This window comes from Pseudozyma flocculosa (genome assembly GCF_000417875.1).
Source record: "Pseudozyma flocculosa PF-1 unplaced genomic scaffold scaffold00013, whole genome shotgun sequence".
Taxonomy (NCBI): Eukaryota; Fungi; Basidiomycota; class Ustilaginomycetes; order Ustilaginales; family Ustilaginaceae; genus Pseudozyma; species Pseudozyma flocculosa.
The window spans coordinates 298,912-317,998 of record NW_006920881.1 but is presented as its reverse complement, the minus strand read 5'-3'; the positions used below and the strand labels follow the sequence as shown (position 1 = coordinate 317,998).

The window sequence follows — 19,087 nt, the reverse complement described above, 5'->3', positions numbered from 1 at the left end:
CTGCTCAACGGCCTCGGATTCGGCCCCGCCGACCAGGCGCGCGCCACCAAGACCTTCTCCGGTGGCTGGAGGATGCGCCTGGCGCTGGCGCGCGCCCTCTTCTGCAAGCCCGACCTGCTCATGCTCGACGAGCCGTCCAACCACCTCGACCTCAACGCGCTCGCCTGGCTCGAAGACTACTTTGTCAACGACTACGAGGGCACGCTGCTGGTCGTGTCGCACGACCGAGCCTTCCTCAACCGCGTCGCCACCGACATCATCCACATGCACTCTGAGCGCCTCGATTACTACAAGGGCAACTTTGACCAGTTCTACGAGACGCGCGAGGAGCGGCGGCGCAACCAGCAGCGCGAGTACGAGGCCGTCGAGCTGCAGCGGGCGCAGCTGCAGGCGTTTGTCGACCGGTGGCGCGTCAATGCCAACCGGGCTGCGCAGGCGCAGAGCAAGATCAAGCAGATTGAGAAGCTTCCCAAGATTGACCCGCCCGAGGACGAGGAGGCGGTGCACTTCCGGCTGCCCGAGACTGAGAAGCTGCCGCTACCGCTGCTGCAGATCAGCGACGTCAGCTTTGGCTACTCGCCCGACCGGCTGCTGCTCAAGCACGTCGACTTTGACATTACGCAGAGCTCGAGGATCGCCGTCGTGGGCAGCAACGGCGCGGGCAAGTCGACGCTGATGAAGATGCTCATGGGCGACATCCAGCCGCTGCAGGGCGAGCAGAAGCGCAACCCGCGGCTGCGCGTGGGCTTCTTTAGCCAGCACCACATCGACCAGCTCGACCTCAACGCCAACCCGGTGACGTTCCTGGCGGCCAAGTACCCTGGCAAGACGGAGCAGGAGTACCGCTCGCACCTGGGCGCGTTTGGCATCAAGGGCATGACGGGACTGCAGAAGATTGCCACGCTGTCCGGAGGCCAAAAGTCGCGCGTGGCGTTTGCCCACCTGTCGATGATGCGGCCGCACGTGCTGCTTCTCGGTGAGTTTGGCGGGGTCGAGATGGACGACCAGCAGCAGCAGCAGCGGCGGCGGCGGCGACAACGACGACGTGCTGACCCTCGACTCCATCATGCCTGTGCCGTCCGTCTCTGCCCCTCTGCCCGCGCGCAGACGAGCCGACCAACCACCTGGACACCGACGGTCTGGATGCGCTGTGCGAGGCGATCAAGAAGTTCAACGGAGGCGTCATCTGCATCTCGCACGACGAGATGTTTATCAACAACTGTCTCGACGAGCTGTGGGTCGTCGATGACGGCAACGTCTCGCGCTTCCACGGCGACGTGTCGGCGTACAAGCAGATCATCCTGTCCAAGAACAAGGAGCTCAAGAAGGCCAAGCCCTGAAGGGGTGGGGGCCGAGGTCGAGGTAGAGGCTGGATGCAATGCGAGCCAGTGAGGCGGCGGTGGCTGTCGTCGCCGGCGCTGCCTGTCTGCCCGTCGATGCTTTGTGTGTGTGTGTGTGTGCTCGTCGTGGTGCCGTCGAGGTGGAGGCAGGGAGGCAACGAGGGCCGTGCGCGGCGGGAAGATGTCGCGTGGCCGTGCGTCTGTGCAAAGAGCAAGATGGACAGAGGTGTTGGTCTGACGGCCCACTCTCGTGCCTCATGGCAACCACCACCACCGCCGCCGCCGCTGTAGTCGTCGTCTCTTCCCAAGCTGGGCCACTGCACAGGATGAGCGCATCGCACCACGCCCACGCCCAGCACTTTCGCAGCGATAACACCGACGGCTACAGCTCGCCGACGACGAGCAACCCGGACATCCACACGCCGCGCATCCACCCGACCAGCTCCATCACCAGCAGCCTCTTTAACTCGCCCATCGACCCGCTCAGCGCAGAGACGTCGCCCTCGCTCAACCCTGCCGTCGACGTGGGCCGGATACCGCACCACCCGCTCCCGCATCCGCAGCAGAGGCACACCGGTGCTGTTGCTGCCGACCACCCCATCGCCGTGGCGCAGTCCAAGGCCTCCGCTCCTGCCCCTGCTCCTGCTCCTGCCGTCAGGTCGGCGACAGGGACAGCGACGGCGACCGCTATACCACTTAACCTGCGCAGAGATACCATGACTCCACTGAGGCAACAGCAGCAGCAGCAGCAACCTGCACAGCAGCAACAGCAGCAGCAGCCACCATTACCGCAGACCGGCCACAACACCGGCCCAGGAGAGATCCTCGTCATCAGCGGTGGCAGCGGTTACAATGACCTCGTCTCGGCGACGCCCGGGGCAACCTATGTCATGCCCGTATCCGACAACGGCGGATCGTCGTCTGAGATCATCCGCGTGCTCGGTGGACCTTCGATCGGCGACCTTCGATCCCGCCTCAACCGCCTGATCCCTATCCCCTCTCGGCCACACCCGACGCCCTTCCCGTATCCCGAAGCCTACGTACCGCCCCCGTCCAACGCCGCGCTGCATGCCCTCCTCTCCTACCGCCTCCCCAGCACCGGCTCGTCGCGCGCCATCAAGCAAGAGTGGCACGACATCCTCGAGGGCCGCCACCCGCTCTGGCGCGGCATCGAGTCGGACCGCAAGGAAGTCATTCGCGGCTTCCTGGTCCACTTCGAGTCCGAGGTTCTCCGCCGCGCCCATCGCAACTTCAACTTCCGCGGCGCGTCCATCGGCAACTTCTTTCTCGCCGCCGCCCAAAAGTTCTTTCGCAGCATCCAGAGCGCCATCTTCCTCTTTAGCGCCACGACCCAGATCGATGCCGCCCAGTGCGGAAGCAAGGTCGTGCCCGTCATCAACACCAACCACACTGCCACCATCGCGGCGCAGCTCGAGGACGGCGAGGTGGTCGTGGGTCAGTGCGAGATCTCGCATCCCGCCGTCAAGGCGGCTCCCAGCTCCGCTGCGACGTCGAGGAGGTCGCGCAGGACGGTAGATGGCGGGGCGACCAAGGCATCGACGCTGGAGCCGGGCACGCCCTCTTCGGCCATCTTTGAGCCGTTCGATCGCAGAGGCCCAGTGGATCTCCACGACGCCCTCGCCCGGATCGCGACGACGACAACGCCGTCAGGGAGGAGCCACCTCAGTGAGAGCGTCTCGGCCGCCGACCTCGAGTCCGAGGTCGAACTGGTCGGGCAGGAAGCCGACCGTCCAGAGGACCACCAGCTGGGGACGTCGTACGACTCGATGTCGGGCAGCCTCGTGCTGCCGCCTTCGTCCTCTTCGACCGCGCCAATGAGCCGGGAAACGTCCAAGTTCGGCTCGAGCATGCACACACCGGCCTCGCTGGCGTATCGACACCGGGGTCGGACGACGGTCGGCAACACGGGAGACGGGCTGGATCCGGACGACGACGACGACCACAGCGACGGCGAGGGTGCGGGCTACCGCGACGCGTCTCGAGCAACGGGACGCGGAGGCGACGGCACGGAAGAAGAAGACGACGACGACGACGACGGACTGGGCGGATCGGGCAACATCGTCTTCAGCAAGGATGGCGGCAGCGTCGACGGAGGCGAGGCGCAGCTCCTTTCCGCGCCCATCGAAAGTGAGTGCAGCAGCACCGAGCGACGCAGACGCTCGTACACCGGGGTCGACGGACTGACACGTCCGGCCTCTTTCTCTTTCCCTCCTCATCCTTTTCCTTGTCCTCGTGAACACTGTCGTGCTTTTTGTGTGGCCAAACAGGGATATTTTACGTCAATGTGAGCCCCTCGTTCAGACGCGGTCACGGTTCGATCCCATCCGATCCGGCACTGACAGAGAAGCCGATCGCTCCTTGCCCTCCTCTCGCTGTCCGCCCGGCTCGGCGGCGCATCGCAGGCCTACCGAAACGAAATCTACCCCGCCCCGAACCCGACGTTCCTCTCGAGCCTGGATCAAAGCCGGACCCTGATCTACTCGTGGTGCGTTTGTCCCCTCGCCTCATCCGCCCACCGCGACCGAGTCACTGTGCCTCGACCTTCGTCGGTCCTGACCCGCTTTCCTGGCCTCCTCCTCGGGATCCTTCGAGCAGCGGCTCGCTATGGACGTCGCTCATACCCTGTCTGATCCTCCGCGGAGTCGGGACGCACATCGCCACCTCGTCGACGTTGCGGTACAAGATCCTCCTCCTCAACACGATCCACGACCGCGAAACGCACAACCTATCCGCTTGCGATTTCATCAGGTGCGTCCCTTGGCCCCCCTTTCAACCCCCTGTCGATCATCGACCACCGGCAAGCCTGACATGCCCCGCCCTTTTTGCGGGTCTGCTGATGCGTCGACGTGGCGGGGAGCGCAGTGCGATTACCGCCTCGCTCAATCGAATCGACGTACCCGGCCAGGAAACGAGGTGGAAACCGTCTCAGTTCGTCTCGCACCTCGTCTACTTTCAGGAAGGTCAGATCCACATCGACACAAAGGCCCTGCAGGTACGTCTCGTCCCTCGATCCACCCCTCTCCATCCACAGACGGACATCGCTGAATCGGAACCGACGATTCCGGAACCGCCCCTACCTCCCTGCCTGCGTGCGTGCGACGAATCCGCAGCAACAAGGCATCGCCTGCGTCAAGGTGCATCCCTCGGCGTGGATGGACAATGGCCGACCCAAGTTTGACGAAAAGGCCATCCGTTACGCCCTCGACGTCATCACTGCCTCTGGTCAAGACCGCGCCGACGGGACATAGCGACGAATGCGGCACGACCATCAGTTGCCCAACCCCCCACCGCACGTCAGCGGCGATTTTACATGTCCCTCCCGCCCTCGAGGTAGACCTGCTTGATGCGCGGGAAGCGCAGACTTCGTCCGCCGTCCAGCTCTGCGCTCGCCTTGTCCTGCTCAGCGCCTCTGACACCGTCGCTGTCGCTGTCGCCGCCGCTGCCGCCGGCATTGTCGCCACCGTCGCCACCGCCATCACCACCGCCGGCACCGGCACCGGCGCCGCCCGCCGCGCCCACCTTCCCATCCCTGGCGTTGCTCTGGCTCTCGGCAAAGTACTCGACGGTGCACCACTTGCCCCTGATCCGCTCGGGGTGCTTGGCCCACTCGACGCGCTGCTTGGTCGTAAAGCCGCTGCCGACGCGCACCTCGATGCCGTTGTGCCGGATCGTGACGCTCGCCACGCCGTCGCACACGCGGTACCCGCCGCCTCCGCCGAGCGAGAGGCGCATCGGCGCGACGTTGACCGCCTCGATGCGGTACTCGGCGTCCTGCCACTGCTTGAGCTTGAGCAGGTGCGCCGACCGCTTGCCGACATAGATCGACGACGAGTGGCGCAGCATCAGCCCCTCCCACCCTTGCTCGAGCGCCGTCGTGATCAGCGGATCGACCTCGTCCGCGCCGCGCACGAGATGCTGCTCGAGCTGCCGCAGCGTCCGGCTCTGGCCCGGCTTGGCTTCGTGGCACCACCGCACCACGGACTGCAGCGTCGAAACGCGCGACGAAAAGGGGCGGTGCGCCACGTAGGCCGGCTCTGTGTCAGGCGACGACGGAGGAGACGACGCAGCAGCAGCGCCGTCGACTAGCGCCACTTTGCCCCGCCACAGCGTAAACTCGCGCTCTGTCAGCAGATCAAATGGAAAGTAGCGGGGTCGAGGGACGATGCCTTTCTTGCGCCGGATGGCGCCCGAGATGGCCCGGAAGTTTTCGACGAACGTTTCGCGTTCGCCTCGGCCTGGGTGCTGCTGCCTCGCCTTCGAAGCGTTCGGGTTCGCAACGGCGACAAAGGCGCCTTGATCGCCTTCCGGCACCGCGTCGGTCTCGACTGCCGCACCACCGTCCGGCGGTCTCGTCAGCATGCACGTCTCGCCATCGAGCACGAGCCGTACTCGTTGGTGGCATAGCTGCGGCGACCGGACGAGCTCCTGCTCCACCATTGCTCGTATCGTCGGGTTCGAGGGCAGCGTCGCTGCGAGGTCGGCCTTGATCAGTTCGAGCGTGGTAAACTCCCGGCCGGTGCGGGAGAGGGTCTGGATCGACTGGATCACTAGCGGCCGGTCGGGTGACGATGGCAGGTCTGGGTCAAAGTCCACAAAGATGATGCACCGGATGCCATCGAGCTTGCGGCTGGCGAACCAGCCCTGCGGCTCGCCCTGCTTGGATGTGAAGATCTCGGGCAGCTCGTCGAGCATGACCGTCTTGCCCAGCGCCACCTCGAACGTGGAAGTCTTCATGCCCGGCACCGAGCCATTGCCAGCATCGCCTTCGTCGACCAGTCTCTGCTTCCCCTTTCCGCTCTCCTTGTCTGCCGCTGTCCCGTTTTCTGCGGCGTCATTGCCGTCGTCATTTTGCTGCTGGCGGTGCCGCCCGTTGAAGGCCTGGACGAGCATCTTTTCGCCGAAGCCCGCCTGGAGATTGCGATCGATGCATCGCATAAAGATCTCGAGCACCGTGGGCTTCATGAGCACCTTTCTGATGCTCTCGCGGTTGTCGAGCTCGGCGTCGCCCGAGCTGCTGTCGGAGAGTGCGTCGTCGTGCTCGGCCAGGATGCCGTGGCGCTGGAGGAAGACGGCGACGGTGGCGAGCGCCATGCCGCCCGTCACTCGCCTCTGCCTGAGCATCTGGAAGAGCTCGAGCAGGGTTTCTGGCGGGTCGACGCGCTGCTCGAGCGAGTCCATCATGGCGGTACGCTTGGTGCGTGCCTGTGCCTTGTTGGAGGAGGTGGTGAGGCGTGGAGCCACGTTGTGCTGCCAATCGGCGTCGGCCTTCCGCCGGTCGAGGTGACGCTTCAGGCTGCCAGAGGTGATATGCAGCCGCGAGTGGGCATCGTAAAGGAAGGCGAGCAGGGGCTGCAGGTCGGAGAAGTCGGACAGGATGCGCTCCTTGTCGAGCTTCGAGTTTGTCGCATCGGCCTCGCGGACGAGCTGGCGGAGGCGACGCAGCTCAACCAACGGAGACGAGGCTGCGTCGCGGTGGTGCCCCTGCTGATGCTGCTGCGGCTGTTGATGTGTCCATCGAACCTGCTGTATACTCAAGCCGCTTGATCCGGTCGGAACAGCCGATGGTGCCAGCGTGGTGAGGCCTCTACCGCCGCTGCTGCTGCTGATGGTGCGAGTGCTCGAGGAGGGTGCCCCGGCCATACGGCGAGCGGCAGTTCCGACTGCACCAGCAGCGCTGCTCAGTCCGTCCAGCGAGCACGCTGCTGGTCGGATGAGCCGGTGCATTGTCGGAAAAGAGGCTGAGGTCTGCCAAGCACAGAAAAGGTGGTGGTGGTGGTGCAGCAAGGCAGGTGGGCAGGCAAGCAGGCCGCGTTCAGCAAGCCAAGCAGGCACCTAGCGGGATCGGATCGAAGGACGCCGTTTTCGTGTCCAACCTCCACCTTTTTCCTCGCCCCGCCCTCGAAACGCCTTGGCTCGGCACTCGGCCGTCCTCTCGCCCGCAGCGACGCACGTATGTCGGGTCGGTGGTGGGCAGCGGCCAAACCGTGCAGGGCAACCCTGCCTGCCTGCGGCCAGCGTGACTTGGCCCCACCGCGCTCGAGAGAGCAACACTTCCCCCAAGTGCCTTTCCACGCTGGCGCCTTCTTCGCCAACCGCAACACCCTCCCCCGCCCTCAGCTTCACCCTTTTCTCATACCTGGCAGGATCTCGGGCGTCCTACATCGGCACAGACGACGACATGGCCGATCTCGATGCTGCAGCAGCCGTGGCTGGCGATGCTGACCAGACCTTCGAGCAGATCTCGTTGGCATGCCCGGGCAGGACGACCCAGCTCCGCATGCTCCTCAACCTGCTAGGCACCGTGAGTCTCGGAGCGGTTGTTGCTTCGCTCCTGGCTGGGAACCGACCGTTGCGGTCTGGACAGATCGCTGACCCTGTCTCTACATATGCTCGCGCTCGGATCTGCCAGGCTCACCAACCGATGCCCGGCTCGATCCTGCTTCAAGATCCATGCAGCCCGGCTCGGACCGCCTCCTACGCCAAGATGGTGCTACGGACGCTGGCGGACCAGCCGCTGTCGGGCCTCCATCCAACGGTGGTCTCGCCGCTGACCTCGAGTGCAGCTCCGGCCCTGTTCCGAGACCTGCTTGAGCCGCTAGAGGCGTCGCTTGGCTCCACTGCCCCGGCGTCGACCTCGAGGCGCGCCGATGGCTCGCTCGATTGGTTTCTCTGGAGGGTTTCTGCGCTCCTCTCCGCCAACCCAAGCGTCAAGGTTGCTGTGCTCATCGAGAACGCGGAGAGGATCCGAGACGTGTGGCCAGAGACGGTCTGGACCACCTTCTGCAGGCTCGGCGAACTGGTGAGTCCACCAAAGGCGGCAGAGAGACCGATGGATCTGTCTGGCGTAGACGTTCTGTTGGAGCTCAGGGCGCCGACTCCCTCGTTCGCTATCGCAGACTGCTTCGCAGGGTCGCATCACCACGGTCTTTGTCTCGAGCTTGCCATGGTCAAACTACCGCACACCGAGCGGCCTTACCACCGTCCACGGCCCCGTCGTCATCCGGTTCCCCCGTCACACAAAGGAAGGTGAGCTTCGGCTGCGCACAGGATCGTTCCGGAATGGCTTTCGAGGAACGCCGCTTGCTAGAGCCGCCTGCTAAAGCCTCTTGCCACGCACCCGCAGAAGTCATCTCGATCCTCTTGCGCGACTTCGACCCGCTCTACGCCGCCTACCACCGTTCGGTCCTCGAGACGCGGATGCGCGCAAACACAGCAGTCGGGCTCGTCCAGCCGCACGTCTTCCGCATCCTCAAGCGCAGGGACACAATGGAGATGGTCGACAGGGACTCGCTGCGCAGGCTGTACAGCAGCTACCTCGGTCTCTTCTACGACTCGATCAGCTCGCACGTACGCGATGTGGCCCAGATGCGGGTCATGAGTGCAGCCGTCTGGCACGCGTTCGTCGTGCCCGTGCAAGCTGGCGAAGGTGGGTGCACCGCTCAGGTACGCGGTGCCCGTGCGCTTCAACTGGATCACTGTGCTGACGCCACCTTCGTCTTTCTGTGGGCTGCACGGCGGGTCTATGACAGCTACGACCGGAGACACCCAGCTGCTCCTGCTGGCATCATCACACCTCTTCAGAGACGTCCTCGTCCGTCTCCAGACCAGCGAGGTCGGCCCGAAGGAGTGGACGGAAGAAGCGCGGCATCAGAGCATCAAGGCTTGCGAGGATCGTCTCACGGCCAGTGCCGAAAGGGCTAGGCTCCAGGTGGAAGCACCGGCAGGCGAGGAGGCCGGCAACAATCCGCAGATCGAGGCCGTCGATGAAGACCTGCTCATGGTCGATGAGGAGACCAAGATTGATCAGGAAGAGTGGCGCGAACGCGATGCCGAGAGGACCAAGAAGAGACGCCGTGAGTCGGAACGTCACCCCTCGCTCCTGCGTGGACCACTCCTGCTGACCTCTGTCGTCCTGTCCTGCCACTCGCCCCTGGACCGTGCCCGGCAGTGTCGACGCAGCTGGCCAACACGTCGACGCTCGCCTCGCTGCCGCTGATCCCGACGTTCCTGCTCCTCTCGTCCTTCCTCGCCTCGTACAACCCGTCGCGCCTCGACGTGCGCTACTTTTTGCGAGACAGCTCGCTCATCGGCCAGTCCTCGGCCGCGTCAAAGGGTGGCACGGGCGGGCGCAAGTTCGGGCCGGGTCGAGGCAGGAGGATCGTCCGTCGCGCGCGCGGAGCCAAGAATGGCGCGATGGAGGAAGGGGCGACCGAGAACCTGAACCGGCAGGAACTGCTCGGTCCCAAGTCGTTTCCCGTCGACCGGCTCCTCAGCATCTTCCAGGCCCTCATCACCGAGTGCGGTCCCGAGCTCAACAACCAGCTCGCGCTCTCGGTCGTGCCCGGCGAGGTCGATGCCAATGGCCTCGAAGTCGAGGGCGATGTCGGCGCCATGTGGGAGGAGCGCGCGAGGAGCGTCGGCGTTTACACGCAGGTACGTGCATGCCAGCCGAATCCCTCCCTCGCCCTCTCCCTCTCTCGCTGCGAGTGAGCCACCAGCTGACCAGATCGGCCCCCTTTACGTCCTCGCCACCCTCCTGCCCCGCGCAGATCAACAACCTCGTCAGCCGACGCATGCTCGTCCGCACCTCGGCGCCAGACCGGCTGGGCGGCAGCGTGAACTTCCGCACAAACGTCGGGTACACGGTGGTGGCGACGCTGGCGAGGAAGGTGCGCTTCGACCTCGACGAGTGGCTCTGGGACTGGGGCGGCGGTGGCGCCGGTGCGGCCTAGCTTTCCTCCTTGGGCAGAAGCCTGGTTCGCAGCAAGACGCTTGGTTGCGATTCGGGCACGAAGGGAGAACAAGAGTATCGACACGGGAGCGGCGCTCCCCTTTCCGCTCTCGAGGGGTTGCGCGCAGAGCTGGCGAACGGCGCTCACAGCTGGCACTCGACAATGTAGGGCGACAGGACACCTGCGGCGGGGAACGGACCCGGCGAACGGTGACACGGTCAGCGATTGATGGCCCCCGTGCCCTCGGCCAAAAACCGACCGCCGATCGGCACTCACCTCCAATGAAGAGCTTCTTGTTCTGGCTGTCGACGACGCCGACGGTGGCGCCGGTGAAGATCTCGCCCGAGTCCTCGAACAGCTTGGTGACCTTGAACTTTTTGCCGTAGAAGCGGTCCTGGTCGGTGTTGGGGCTGATCTTGAGGATGGCCGAGGGGATGACCGAGTTGAGCGGGTCCTTGAAGTACTTGCCGAGGATGGGGAGCGCCTTTGGGAAGACGGCGACGTAGACGTTGCCCTCTGCGTCGGTCGAGAGGTTGTCGGCGGGGTAGCCGGTGTAGATCTTGTCGAGGAGCACCGTCGTCTTGTCGGCCTGCAGCTCGTACAGGCGGACGTAGGGGTCGGACGACGAGGCGACAAAGAACTGGTTGGGCTTGGTGCGGCTCTGCGAGGGGAAGGAGGGGGCAGGAGGGGCGATGGAGGGGCGTCGAAGAGACGCGACAAGAGCGAGGGGGGCCTGCGTCAGGTGTATGCTCGCTCCGGCCTCGCCCGGCAGGACCGCAGCGATCTCGGACAACTCACGCGCACGACTCCGTTGGGCATGGCGATGCGCTCGAGCTTGTGGCACTCGGTTGGGTCGCAGTAGGAGATGTCGCTCGGGATGAGGAGGTCAAACTCGCGCGAAAGGCCCGTCTTGCGGGTGTGATCGTTGCTGTAGACGAACGAGTCAGGACCGGCGGCGGCGGGGCGGTTGGGCGTGCGGATCTGCTTGTGGGCGTAGGTGCGCACGTGGCGCATGGAGCCCTCGCCGGCGGCCGACTCAAAGAGCTCGACGGTCGAGTTTGCGCCGACAAAGTCGGCCTGCTGGGGCTCTCCCGTGTCGGGGTCGAAGGGGGCGCGGTGGTTGACGAGGAAGATGTTGAAGGTGCTCTTGACCTCGGACGAGGCCGAGGGCGTCTCCCAGATGTCGAATCCGTGGAGGTTAAAGGTGCCCTTGAAGCCGCGGGGCTTGACCCTGGTGATGCGCGAGGCGACGGGTCCGGAGGCGCGGGTGTCGAGGATGGCGAGGTACTCGTCGTCGGGTTTGTTGAGGTGGTCGAGGTGACCGACGGCGGGAAGCCACTTTTGGCGCTTGAGGGGCTCGCCGCAGGTCATGTAAAGAAGGCCGGTCTCCTGGTGGAGCCACATGTCTTCGCACGCCTGGAGCTCCGGGATCTGGTGGCATCGCTGGTTGTTGACCGACTCGACGACGCGGCCGACGCCGAGCGTGTCGTGGACGAAGTGGCCGGGGCCCGTGAGGAACTGGTAGCCGACGGCGGCGAGGAGGACGGGGAGTCCGAGGATGGGGAGCACCTTGGACATGGCGGGCGACGAGAGGAGCGGGTGGCGCGGATGCGGGTGGTTGAGGTGTCGGTTTGACGAGGACGGGGGGGGCTACAGCAGATGGTGGTCGGATGGCAGGCAAGCAAGCGGAGGCAGCCGAGGCTCATCGTCGCCGCTGGTTGTAGCGTTGGACCGGCATGCAGCGCATCCGTCTGAGCCGAAGCCGACGTACGCAGGTAGGCCTCTTTCAGCTGACCCACAACGCGGGGTAACGTCCAGACGGGCGTGACTTGACGGGCCTGACCTGGCCTGGCCTGGCCTGGCCCGTGCCACGCATGTCTTCCAGCCTCTCCCCCGATGACCGATTAGAGTAGCTTCCCGATTGGCTTCTGAATCGGGCCGCGAGGACGCCGTCGACATCATTGCGCAGCTTGACGGATGGGGAAAAAGGCAGCCTAGGGTCCACCCCCGTACAGCGTGCCTGGCAAACCGCTGTGCGTGTGCCAGAGGCAGGATCGGCGTGGCCTTTTTGTCCCCTCGTGCTCGCCATCCGCCGACGAGCTTGGCATGGCTTGAACGCCGAGCGGTGCTGGCTGGATTGATGGCTGCCTGCCAGCATCATATGCATATGCATCGTCGTGGCGCGGCCTGGCTGGGCATATGCATGTTGTTCGGCAGCGGGCTGACAGGCAGGCAGGCAGGCAGGCAAGAAGATAGATCTCGAGCGCCTGAATCATGGGATGAGTGAGCCAAGCTGCCGCCAGCCGAGACGACGCCTCTGACGACTGGCTGCTCATCTCCTAGCCTCTCTTCTCATGTCTCGACCGATTCGTCGGAGACTACTCCGAGCCTCGACGTTGTTATCATCCGGCCCGGACCGACCTCGACCAACGCTGCCGCCTCCTTTAATTTCCCTTGCCTCTCGACAACCACCATCCCGTCGCCTGTCTCAATCCGACGCCCGTCATCGCCAGCAACAGCCGGACACGATACCACCAGGCAGACTACGGCGCGCCTCAAGCTTGACCTCCTTCCTGCCCATTGCACCGACTCGCACACCCTCTTCCGCAGCTCATCGTTTCTCTCCCCCTCCTCGGCCATGAGCGATACGGACAAGCCACTGCCGCCCGTGGCCACGGCGGCACCCGTTCCCGATCCCGACCAGGCCGCCGCCCAGTCGCTCACGGGAGCACACCAGAGCGAAGCCACGGCGGGCACCCACATCGACCACGCCGCCGGCCCCGCCGCCGCCCTCGACCATGCCGCCCACCTCGACACCGTCCCAAAGGCCAACGTCACGCCCGAGCGCGTCGCTGCCATCACCACCACCCAGGACCATGCGCCCGCTCCGGGCGTCGGCGACTCGGACCGTCCCCTGGAGCCGGAGCTCGAGGACCTCGGGTGGAGCCAGGACCCCAAGCGCCCCCTTCCCGTGCTCCATGGCCTCAAGAACGAGTCCCTCTGGCTCCTTGTCCGTCGCTTCAACAAGCAGACCTACCGCGTCAAAAAGGTCGACAGGACCGACGCCACGGGCCTCGACTGCTACATTTCCCACGACGAGCAGTTCTCGCCGGACAAGCTCAAGTCGACCCTCGAGCGCCTCTACATCTCGGTCGTCGTCGGCGTCGTCGCCGCCTTCAAGCACGTCGCGCGCATCCGCTCCTGGACCGAGCCGCGTCGCACCGCCGGCTTCTGCGCCTACTACTCGTTGGCCTGGCTCACGTCGATGGTGATGCCCGCCATGTTCCTCCTGATGCTCGTCCTCATCCTCTCGCCGCGCGCTCGCATCCTGCTCTTCCCTCCTGCTCCTCTCGCCGCCATCGACGCCAAGACGGGCAAGGCGCGCATCCCCAAGGCCGGTCACCTCGGCAGCAAGCACAGCCTGACGGGCGCCGCAGAGACCTACGAGGGCGAGGCAGTCGAGCAGGAGGCGTCCAACCTCATCGGCGCCCTCGGCAGCGTGGCCGTCAGCACTGCGGCAGGCAAGAGCGCTGACACGTCGGCCATCGACGACCTCGACTCGGACGACTCGGACGCCGAGGCCGACGGCGACGATGCCGAACGGGCAAAGGCCAAGGCGGCGCGGGCCAAGTCGAAGAAGGACCAGGAAAAGGTGCCGGACCCCACCAGCATCGCCGCCGTCTCGCACGCCGCACAGTCCAAGGCGTCGGGCGAGAAGACGGGCCACGTCGACGCGGGCGACCACACCAAGAAGCCGATGGAGGACGCCATCTTTGCCAGCCTGGCCCCGTTCATGCACATCCTCAACAATGTCGCCGACGACTGGGAGAGGCTCGGCAACGCCCTCTCGCCGACGCCGCCGTTCAACCGCTGGATGCCCCGGTTCCGGCTGGCGGGCGCAGTGGCGCCCCTGCTGCTCGCATCGATGTTTGTCACGGAGAACATGATCTACCGCGGCGCCTCGCTCGGGTTCGGCGTGGCCATGTTTGGCCAGCCCATCTTTGACCGCGTGCCCATCGCCAAGCTCATCGAGTGGCTCGACAGGAACGTGCCCGACTGGAAAAAGTACCTCGAGTTGCGATTGTGAGTTGCTCCGCTGCACAGGCTCACGACGACGGATGGCCGCTACTTTCCCATGCTGACCCTGCTCGTCCGCCTTGCACTGCACCTGTGTCTTTCTGATGGCCAACCACAGCATGCTGCTGCGCGGCGTGCCGACCAACGCCCAGCTCAACGTCACGCTGCTGCGCATCGGCGAGGCCAACAAGTCGCCGCTACCGCCTCCACCGCCGTCGTCTGTCGCCCCGCCTCCGGACGCGCTGCACGGCTCCGACATGGCCGACCACCCGGACCTGCCGCCCGAGTACTCGGAGCAGCTGGCCGAGGAGCACGTCGATGCCGTCGCGTCGCGACCAGAGGGCGAGGACAAGTCGGCGACCGACACAAAGAAGAAGCCGTCCAAGATCCTGAGCATCCTCAAGGGCACCGCCAAGGCTGGCGCCGAAGTGGCGCTGGGCGCCAACCGGGTCAAGGCGAGCGCGGGCTCGCTCACGGCCAAGACCAAGCTTGGCGTGGTGCGCGGCGAGGCGGCGGCGCGCAAGACGGCCTCGGACGGGCCCGTCAGCTTCGCGGCGAGGTACAAGGGCAAAAAGGGCCACGTCTACATCTCGACGAGCGCCACGACGCCGTGCGTCTCGTTTGAGCGCGACGGCGACACGCCCAACCCGGCCAAGGCGGCCGCGGCGGCCGCGGCGAGTTCGGACCCGGTGGAAAACGCCAAGAAGCTCGTCAACCGGCCCACGGCCAAGTTTAGCATCGCCATCGAGGACATTGTCGAGCTGCGCAAGGTCGGCGGACTCGGGTGGAAGGGCAAGCTCATCGTCGGCTGGGCGCTGGGCAGCGAGGTGGCCGACGGGCTCGAGATTGTCGATAAACTCGGCAAGGTCTGGAGGGTCACGGCCATGGGGAGGCGCGACGAGGTGTTTAACCGACTCCTCTCGATTGGATCCCAGCGCTGGGAGATCTACTAGGCGGCAGGGTCCTTTCGCCGCGGGGTCGTTCTTCAACGCCGCACCGCCACACCACGGCTGCGGCTCCGTCCTCCCTCTCGTCGAGGGCCCCTGGTCATTGACCATGGCCTTGCGATTGCAGAGAGCCTTCGATTTCCATGGACCCCTCTGCATCCGTGCCTCGACGGTCGCTTGGCCGTCAAGTCGGATACGGAGCAGCTAGGCTTGGTATCGGCAACGTCGACCTGGCCATCAGGCACAACGTCATGAATCTCACAAACTCCTCGTCAAGGTCGGGGCATTCCTTGTCGATGCCCTCGTCGTCGTCCTCGCCGTCGCCCTCGTGGTCCGAAGCCAGACTGCTGCCCGCCTCGTCATCGTCGTCGCTGTCGTCGGAGCCACTGTCTCCGTACGCCTTGCTCTTGCTACCCTCGAGGTTGTCCTTGATATCGAAGAGGTCGCTGGGGTCCGAGCTGAGGCACAGGGCGTCGCGAGTGCAGCTGTTGTCGGCGGCCTCGGAGCTGCTTTCGTCGAGCGCCGCCTTGTCTGCGCTCGCACCAGTGCCACCGCTGTCGAGGTTTTCCGTCAGACCTCGCGCGACGATGGGAGGATCCGTGCGTGGCGCCTTCTGCCCCTTGTTGGAGGACCTCGCTGGCTTGCCGGCCTTGCGCTTGTTGTCGTTGTGCTGGTCCGAGGCGCTCTCAGCAGTGGCGTCTCTGCGACAGTCAAACATGTCCTCGAGCGCCGCCATGGTTCCATCTTCGGAATAAGCCTTGAAGATGTTGAAAACAGACTGTCAAAACACAACGGACCGGCTGTCAGCGCCGTCCGGCTGGTGTCCGCCATGCATCGACCCCGTGCGACTCACCTTCAAGTGCAGATAGTACCATTCTTCCAGGCCGGCGTCCAAGAGCCCTAGCTCCACCCCCGAACGAGCCAGCTCGCGGTCATGATGTATGGCGAGCAGGGGTCATGGGGGTTGAGGGACGGGTGATGAGGTGGTGGTGGTGGTGGTGCTTGCAGCCGTGCGTGGCTGGAAGAAGCACAAGCCAGGCCCAAGGCTGCCTGGACCGCCCCCGCGTCTTTTGGTGCGTGGTGCAGTCAACCTCCACTTGGCAGGGCAGGGCAACCAGTCGAGAGAGTCTCGAGTCGAGTCGATCCCGGCAACAGGCAGGCAGGCAGGCAGGTGGGCTTGGCTTGTCATCTGTCCTCCATCCATCACGATCCCTCCCTCCCTCACCATCGTCAGCCTGCCTTCTCGCCTGCCTCGCCCCAGCCATCCGCCCATTCCCAGCCCGGCCCCAATCATTACCCTCACCTACTCACCCCACCCCTCTGCATTCCACCAGGCACCATGAGCGAGATCCGCACGCGCTCAGCCCACTTTCTCACAGAGAGCCTCTCCTCTGCCTCGCCCTCCTCCTCCTCCTCCCAAGACCTCTCATCGTTGGGCTCGGACCTCGAAGCCGCCATCCACGCCAAGCATGGAGATACCTCAAACGAGTACCGCGCAGAGGTGCGCAACCTCGGCCTCACGCTCAAGAGGGACAACCCGCAGCTCGCCGCCAGCCTCGTCCAAGGCACCGTCACGGCCGAGCAGGTGGCGCATATGAGCGACGACGAGCTCAAGAGCCCTCAGAGGAGGATGGAGGATAACAGGCTCAGGCAGCAGGGTGCGTCCTCGCTCCATCGCAACCCGACGTTTTTGAGCGCCTCGGCTCATGTCCCTCATTCTTCTCTCCCCCCTGCCAACCCTTCCTCCCCCGCCGTTAAAAGGACTCGAAAACGCAGTCGGGGTAGACGACTTCCAGATCGACGTCACCTCGACCACCCAGCCCGGCATCTCGACCGCAGACCAGGCCGACATGGCAACCTACGGCGAGGCAGAGGATGCCGAAATGGGCGGAGGCGGCGAGGGAGAGTTCAAGGCGCGCGCACAGCCAAAGGTCGGAGAGGCCATGAAGGGAATCGAGTTCGAAACGGGCTCCTAGCACGTCGGCAAGAGCGCGTGGCTCATCTGCAATGACTCTCTCACCGACGCACGCGTAGCATGCCCACCACAGGGCAGCGCCGCGCCCTCAACCACACTCGGAATGCGACGACGACGAGGGACATGCATGCAATGAAGGAAGCGGCGTACAAATACAAATGCTGGGCGGCCAAACGAGGCAGAGAGAGAGAGAGGAGAGGGAGAGGGAGAGAAGAGAAAGTACAAGTAGGTGGCGGCAGGGCCAGGGCGGATGCACGCGGGCTGACCAGGTGCGAGACCCCGTCGAGGCCAGCGGAGCGTGCCAGAGGCGACGACGAGCCAACCCGAGCAGCACCTCGATAAAGACGACGGCAGCGACGACGACGACGGCGACGGCGCCACTCTACATGGGCCGGCCGGCGGCGTCGGCAGCAGCGGCCCGCCGTGCCGCCGCCTTTTCGGCCTCTTCCTTTGCGCGGCGCTCCTTGCCCACCTTGGCCATCTTTTCCAGCGCGGCGTGGTCCAGCTGCGGCTCGGTGAAGCGCTCGTAATTGCCCGCCTCGAGGTTGGCCTCGTACGCCTGGCCGATCGTCTCAAAGAGCCGGTCGAGGTTGTCGAGCGCGTCCCTGACGGCGTCCATGGCCGATGCGTTGTCTAAGAGTGAGTACAGGGCAGAGGGATGCAGGCGCAGGGTCAGCGACGGGTCCATGGCGGAGTATCGCCACCTCGATCCCTCTTTCTCTCTCGCGACGACGACGACGGCGGCAGCGATGTCGACGCAGGGTAGGCTCAGTAGGAACAATTGGTACAATATATAATAGAGGTTGACGTCACGCCACCCCCGCACTTGCAGGTGAGGGGTGGGTTTCCGATCCCATTTTCGCATCTCTGCCGTACCCAGGTCGTCGGTCGCCGGTCGCCGGCCGTCGCTGCCATCGTCGGGGCGATACGCCGCGGGACACTCACCGTACATCTGGACGCGGAGGTGGATCTTGGCCTCGGACGGGTGCGGGACGCTGTATCCGCAGAACTCGACGCGGGCGCTGTGTCACGAAAGAGGCGGGGCGTGGAAAAAGGTGAGGTCCGTCGTCAGCGACATAGCTCGTCGTCGACATGGCATCGTCCGACTTCGTTCCCCGTCCTCTCCGCCATCCTCCCTGCCTGCGGAAGGCGTGCCCTCAGCAACGAAGAATTCCTGTATTATTGAACCCGCATGGCTACTGGGCGTTCTTACGAAGCTTTTCGCGTAGAGTCAATGGGTTGAAGTATAATCTTCGGGCGTCCGCCTTTGTCGCAGATGGTGGTGTCGTCGTCGTCGTCGTCGTCGTCGTCGTCGGTCGTCGTCGTCGTCGTCTCCACGGCACGCATCGGATCGCGGATCGACTCACTCCTTCATCAGCATGTACCTGAGCGAGTTGCCCAGTGTGTGGTCCTCCTCCTTGAGGCAGAAGGTGGCGGCCGACAGGTCAGGCTCGTATCCGGGAAGCTGCAGGGCGAAGGCGCAGGTTGATGTTCGAGCGTCAGCAGGGCTCGTCCCCTCGCTCTTTGGTCGCGCCGTTTACCACTGAGGGCACAGCCATGCTCACCAGGGTAATCTTGTCGCTGACGGTGGCAGGACCGCCATTGTTCATGACCTCGGCCAGGTTCGGGTTCGACATGTTGGCCAGGCGGTGCGGACGTGTGGTGAGGGGTTGGTACAGAGGCGGGCAGAAGGAGGCGGTCAGAGACGGTAGGGCCGGGAAGAAGGAGGAAGCTAAGCCTGGCGGCCATTTTCTTCGCTCCCACCAAAAAAAATCGCCAGTCGAGCGGATCCGCAGCACAGGGGGGGAGGGGGTCAATCTGACTCGCACGAGACATCAGATGCGAAATCAAAATCGAGAGCGCGATGGCGTGCAGCGGCCGGCCTGCGACCCTGGATCGGGGCGGGCCCAGGGGCTGAGGCGGTGCCGCTGCTCGCCTGCCTTGGCTTGGCCTGGCCTCGGAGCGGCGGCAGGCAGGCTCGCGGTGAAAACCACG

At 64.9% G+C, this 19,087-nt stretch overlaps 9 protein-coding genes across 9 annotated transcripts in view; 5 read left to right on the top strand and 4 right to left on the bottom strand.

The window, feature by feature from the left end:
• PFL1_04114 (uncharacterized protein) overlaps nt 1-1,340 on the top strand; it is a gene marked incomplete at both ends in the record, with an annotated part of 2,459 nt that extends 1,119 nt beyond the window's left edge. Inside the window, 2 exons of the mRNA XM_007881638.1 lie at nt 1-976; nt 1,108-1,340. The exon at nt 1-976 is cut by the window's left edge and continues 1,119 nt beyond it. Of these exons, the coding sequence (XP_007879829.1) occupies nt 1-976; nt 1,108-1,340 (1,209 nt within the window). The remainder of the gene's footprint in view (nt 977-1,107) is intronic.
• Nucleotides 1,341-1,597: 257 nt separating this feature from the next.
• PFL1_04113 (uncharacterized protein) lies at nt 1,598-4,609 on the top strand (the record flags this gene model as incomplete). Its single annotated transcript, XM_007881637.1, has 6 exons — nt 1,598-3,488; nt 3,629-3,645; nt 3,764-3,846; nt 3,957-4,109; nt 4,224-4,353; nt 4,472-4,609. 6 exons carry the CDS (start codon nt 1,598-1,600, stop codon nt 4,607-4,609), a joined length of 2,412 nt encoding a protein of 803 aa, XP_007879828.1.
• A 58-nt stretch (nt 4,610-4,667) lies between these two features.
• Nucleotides 4,668-7,001, bottom strand: PFL1_04112 (uncharacterized protein; the record flags this gene model as incomplete). Its single annotated transcript, XM_007881636.1, has 1 exon — nt 4,668-7,001. The coding sequence occupies one exon, from the start codon at nt 6,999-7,001 to the stop codon at nt 4,668-4,670; it is 2,334 nt and encodes a 777-aa protein (XP_007879827.1).
• A 538-nt stretch (nt 7,002-7,539) lies between these two features.
• On the top strand, nt 7,540-10,093 carry PFL1_04111 (uncharacterized protein; the record flags this gene model as incomplete). The annotated part of the gene is made up of 7 exons (XM_007881635.1): nt 7,540-7,662; nt 7,771-8,160; nt 8,258-8,387; nt 8,485-8,787; nt 8,891-9,214; nt 9,310-9,794; nt 9,911-10,093. The coding sequence occupies 7 exons, from the start codon at nt 7,540-7,542 to the stop codon at nt 10,091-10,093; spliced, it is 1,938 nt and encodes a 645-aa protein (XP_007879826.1).
• A 143-nt stretch (nt 10,094-10,236) lies between these two features.
• Nucleotides 10,237-11,671, bottom strand: PFL1_04110 (uncharacterized protein; the record flags this gene model as incomplete). The annotated part of the gene is made up of 3 exons (XM_007881634.1): nt 10,237-10,274; nt 10,370-10,754; nt 10,892-11,671. 3 exons carry the CDS (start codon nt 11,669-11,671, stop codon nt 10,237-10,239), a joined length of 1,203 nt encoding a protein of 400 aa, XP_007879825.1.
• A 1,060-nt stretch (nt 11,672-12,731) lies between these two features.
• On the top strand, nt 12,732-15,123 carry PFL1_04109 (uncharacterized protein; the record flags this gene model as incomplete). Its single annotated transcript, XM_007881633.1, has 2 exons — nt 12,732-14,176; nt 14,289-15,123. 2 exons carry the CDS (start codon nt 12,732-12,734, stop codon nt 15,121-15,123), a joined length of 2,280 nt encoding a protein of 759 aa, XP_007879824.1.
• Nucleotides 15,124-15,301: 178 nt separating this feature from the next.
• On the bottom strand, nt 15,302-15,853 carry PFL1_04108 (uncharacterized protein; the record flags this gene model as incomplete). The annotated part of the gene is made up of 1 exon (XM_007881632.1): nt 15,302-15,853. The coding sequence occupies one exon, from the start codon at nt 15,851-15,853 to the stop codon at nt 15,302-15,304; it is 552 nt and encodes a 183-aa protein (XP_007879823.1).
• A 603-nt stretch (nt 15,854-16,456) lies between these two features.
• Nucleotides 16,457-17,093, top strand: PFL1_04107 (uncharacterized protein; the record flags this gene model as incomplete). Its single annotated transcript, XM_007881631.1, has 2 exons — nt 16,457-16,775; nt 16,879-17,093. 2 exons carry the CDS (start codon nt 16,457-16,459, stop codon nt 17,091-17,093), a joined length of 534 nt encoding a protein of 177 aa, XP_007879822.1.
• A 381-nt stretch (nt 17,094-17,474) lies between these two features.
• On the bottom strand, nt 17,475-18,729 carry PFL1_04106 (uncharacterized protein; the record flags this gene model as incomplete). Its single annotated transcript, XM_007881630.1, has 4 exons — nt 17,475-17,725; nt 18,038-18,114; nt 18,460-18,557; nt 18,658-18,729. The coding sequence occupies 4 exons, from the start codon at nt 18,727-18,729 to the stop codon at nt 17,475-17,477; spliced, it is 498 nt and encodes a 165-aa protein (XP_007879821.1).
• Nucleotides 18,730-19,087: the final 358 nt, after the last annotated feature.